Source organism: Nelumbo nucifera, chromosome 1 (assembly GCF_055504915.1).
Source record: "Nelumbo nucifera cultivar China Antique chromosome 1, China Antique-T2T, whole genome shotgun sequence".
Taxonomy (NCBI): Eukaryota; Viridiplantae; Streptophyta; class Magnoliopsida; order Proteales; family Nelumbonaceae; genus Nelumbo; species Nelumbo nucifera.
This window is the reverse complement of record NC_142649.1, coordinates 104529841-104533933: the sequence shown is the minus strand read 5'-3', so window position 1 is coordinate 104533933 and position 4093 is coordinate 104529841. Positions and strand designations below refer to the sequence as shown.

The following is a 4093-nucleotide window of genomic DNA, read 5'->3' as shown; positions in this document are numbered from 1 at the left end:
TGGTCCATCATTAGTTAAGTTATTAATGCCAGAACTTGGAAGACGCTAACAAATATGAAAAAGAAAGAACAAAAGAAGAAGCATGGACAAGCAGAAGTTAAAAGACTAGTGTAAACAAATGAGTAGACAGACTGAGGACTGAAAAAGAGAGACGAAGGAGACGAGCACTGAATCGAGGACAAAAGATCAAGGCGGAAAATAGCAGAAAAAATGCATTCATTCACTCGACTGCGCACACATGCAAATGCAAGTAAGATGCATTACTTTTAATTACTTACTCGTCTTTTTCTCTCTTCTCCTCTTCCCTTCCTTAAGCACATCTGTCCCCGTTTCTTTCAGGTTTCCAGGTCTCAAAACGAGAAGATACATTGTAGAGCGAGAAATAAATGTAAGAGAGGAGAAGGTGTTGAAAGAAAGGTGGACAGATGTGAAGGGTCGGAAATTGCAGCCTTGCATGCCACATACACGTTATGGACTTGTTGAAAATTGGTCGATCAACTGTCAACCTCTCCTTAAACAAAAATAAATAAATTGTCAACCTTCGATAACATTTTGCTGACTTGCAGACAAGAGATGATAAAAAAAAAAAGAGAAGCCTTTCTTCATCTTTTAAGTTTCTTACTGCAAGTCTGCAACCAACCATGCTTTTAGGACTTGGAGAAAGAGAGAATGAAGAAACAGTTAGCATTAACGTATATACTACAACCATGTATTTAGAATTTGAGACAAAAAGAAGGCCAAGTTAACATAGAAATTTTGAAAACCTTAAACCCTAACAAGCATTCCTGTTCAGACTATGTTTCGCTACATGGGAAAGATGAAAACAAACCTTGTACTATGTAGCTAGATAGACTAGGTTCTCATTTAAACCCAATAAAACAGCAGTTGCAGTTAGAGTTAGGGTGGGGAAGAAAGAAGGTAGCAGTGAATTGAGCAATGGCCCATCAACAATAATGCACTACGAAACAAGAAGAAATACAATCTAAACAGCAGTAGAAGAGGTGGGATTCGGAAGGGAAAAAAAAAAAGAGAGAGAGAGAGAGAAAGAGAAAGAGACCTAATTAAATTCATCTCGAGGGAGCAACGTATGGAAGAATTCTCAAACGAATTTCCCATTCCATTTGTTCTCCGTTCATCATCGACTCTCAGTTGTTGTTCTTCTTCTTCCTTGTCGAGGAGGTTGCCTTTGTCCTTGGTACCAGTACAGTGGTGAAGAAAGGAATTGGTGGATGTAGCGAGACTTAGAAGTAGCAGTAGTAGTGGTAGTAGTAGATGCTGATGCTGATGCTGATGAAGAAAGAAAGAAAGAACGAGAAAGAGAGAGAGAGAAGCAGTTGTTGTTGCAGTAGTAGTGATAGCTAGTAGCAGTAGTAGTAGATTGGATTCTAATTACTTTCTCTCTTAGGGTTTCTTACCCAGAGTGTGCTTGTTGTTGTGCATCCAAACCTTAAGCACGTGCCTCTTCACACAGGTCTCCGTACAAAACTGCTGCACGGCGGCCTCGTCGTGCTTCTGAATCCTCCACCCAAGCTTCTCCGCGAAGGCCAGCATCTTGTCTTTCTGCTCCTGCGTGAACTTAGTTCTGAACCGTTTCTTCGAACTCCCTCCACCGCCACTAGGGTTTGAGACGTCGTCCTCCTGGTCCTCCCTGCTTTGGGCTCCACCACCACCTCCCGAGGTCGACGGCAGCGCCAGCGGGCGATGATGCGGTGCCACATGCAGGTACCCCGCCGGGGTACGATAGTACGGGGAGAATTGATGGTGGTAGACTTCCCCTTCCGTCTCCTTGCGGTGGAAGTTACGGTGGCAGTTGCAGGCGGCGCATTTGAGGGCGTCTAGCGTGCCTTCCTCTCCAGCGGCCATGAACTCTCCACATCCATCGACGGCGTGGCCTCCGATGCTGACCGCATGGTTTTTTAAGCACTCCCTGTACCTGCTGACAGTTTTTCTCCCCGACGAACCCCCATCGCCGCCTGCACCTGCCATTTTGGCTCTAGACGAGTTGCCAAGAGATTCGTAACTGGCTGATACCGGCATCCCCATCTCCTCGTCTTGCTCTTCGTGATCGTCGAATTCCATTTTTTCTTCTTTTATCCTTCCTTTTTCCTCTCTGTCCCACTTAAGTTCGCAATTCTCCTAATTTCAAGCTTCTAAGATGATAAAAAACAAGAAAAAACTTCACATTGAGATGGTCGGGGAGGCAGATCCACCACCAGCAGCAACAGCACCGCCGGCGGTGAAAGTTTGTATTTTATTTTTTTCAGGCTCTGGTTTCAACTTTTTTTTTTTTCCTTTAGAAAAGAAGATGATAAGAGGGAAGAATGTAGAGTGAGGTCATCAATTCCCCGCCTGCAAAAAAAGAGATGTATTCCTTCAAGTCTTTCATATACTTTCCGTTCCAGAACTCTCACTCTCTCTCGCTCTCTATCTATCTATCTATCCGTCTAGCTATAATGTATCTCCGATGCCTAAAACCAAAACCCTCTCCTTGCCGGTTACTGCATCTTAGTTTCACCGGTTACAGCCGGTACCTGCTTGATTTATATTTTTGTATTCTACCGATTAATTACTGCGGTAAAAGGAGATGGACGGAGTTTACCAAATTTACTTTCCCACGTAATAAATAAGAAGGGAAAACATGAAAATTAAAATTCTGGTATGTCGCGTCTGAGTTGAAACTCGAAATGACGGGAAAGGGGTGGAGGGGAGTGTTTGGAAATTAAGAGAGAGAGTGAGAGAGAGCTTCTATAGTTCTACGTCTCTGAGCCAATCGTGTCAAATGAAGGTATTTTAGGGAAAGAAAGAAAGAAATAAATTGGTGCAGCTGGTGGATGAAGAGAGAGGCTGATGCTTGAATATTTGGAAGCAAGGCCCGGTTGCAGTCGGACACGGAATTAACTTCCTAAAAAATAAAAATGTCGGCATTTAAGGCTGCTTACTGCATACGTGCGCCCATCTCCGACATGCGTGACGCCTCTTCTCTTCTTCGTCAATCGTCAACTCCATGCTCAAGTCATGCTGCTACAGCTGCTGCATTGCATCTATGTTTCTCCACTTTTAAAACGCACTCACTCTTTTCTTAATGTGTTTTATTTATACATAAGGTTAACACATTAACAAATAAAAAACAAAAAACCGGTCCCTTGGTCTGACTCATTCTCTGTCTCCATTTCAAAATTACAGCCTTTCAAATTTCAATGGGGAAGGCAGGGTTAGGGTAGGGCCGTAATATGGAATCGTTTCTTGTCCTTTTTCTTTTATACCCAAAACTAGAAAGACTTGATATTGGATGGACATCATCATCGGTCTTAATAAAAATACGGAAGACACAGGAGAAGCAACTAATCGGGTGTAAGCGTAACAGTTTATGTAATCAGAGTACAAGATACTTTTTTGCTCTCAAGGAATACAGTAGAGTAGACATGCCCACGCCCACGCCCACGCCTACGCCTAGCTATACCCCTGATCACTACACTAATCAGTAATCACCCCAGCTCTTTCTCTTTTTCTTCTCTGTACCCAATTGTCCATCTTTTTGTTTTCATCTCACCTCTTTCTCTTTTTTCCTCTCTGTACCCAATTATCCATCTTTTTCCTAGCTTAATTAACACTTAAGCTATTTCACGTCATTTCATCAACCGGTCGAAATTAACACTTGACAGTTTCTGGTTATGTTTAATAACAACAACACAACACATTGATGATGAGAATAAAACGGGAAAAAAAAAAAAGAGAAAAAACAAACGAGATGTGTGTGTGTATGTACGAACAATAAGAGTGGCCTTGGATTTTAACCAATATGCACAATGGAATTAGGAAATATTTAATTGAATCTTTTTCCTTTTTTTGTTTTGTTTTTTCAAAAGAGAGAAAGGGACGTTACATCTTGGGACTTGGGGGAGAGAGAGGGGGTACTGTTCAAAGGGGTGGGGTGGAGGTGACCTGGCCAAACAAACTCTCCAATGAGCGCACTCTCATTACAACCAGAACAAAAAATAAATAAAAAAAAGAAAAGAAAATATTCACGAATATATACATTAATTTTAGAGCATTACTAAATACTAAATACTAATAATTAATATTTTTATTATTA

At 41.7% G+C, this 4093-nt stretch overlaps 1 protein-coding gene across 1 annotated transcript; it reads right to left on the bottom strand.

Moving 5' to 3' along the window:
- Positions 1-754: 754 nt before the first annotated feature.
- Positions 755-2696, bottom strand: LOC104608618 (zinc-finger homeodomain protein 1-like). Its single transcript, XM_010274655.3, has one exon. It carries the CDS (start codon positions 2077-2079, stop codon positions 1402-1404), a length of 678 nt encoding a protein of 225 aa, XP_010272957.1. The 5' UTR covers positions 2080-2696; the 3' UTR covers positions 755-1401.
- Positions 2697-4093: the final 1397 nt, after the last annotated feature.

Bases quoted from the DNA above. Each gene is read 5' to 3' on its own strand.
- LOC104608618 (XM_010274655.3), bottom strand. From the start codon at position 2,079: ATGGAATTCGACGATCACGAAGAGCAAGACGAGGAGATGGGGATGCCG.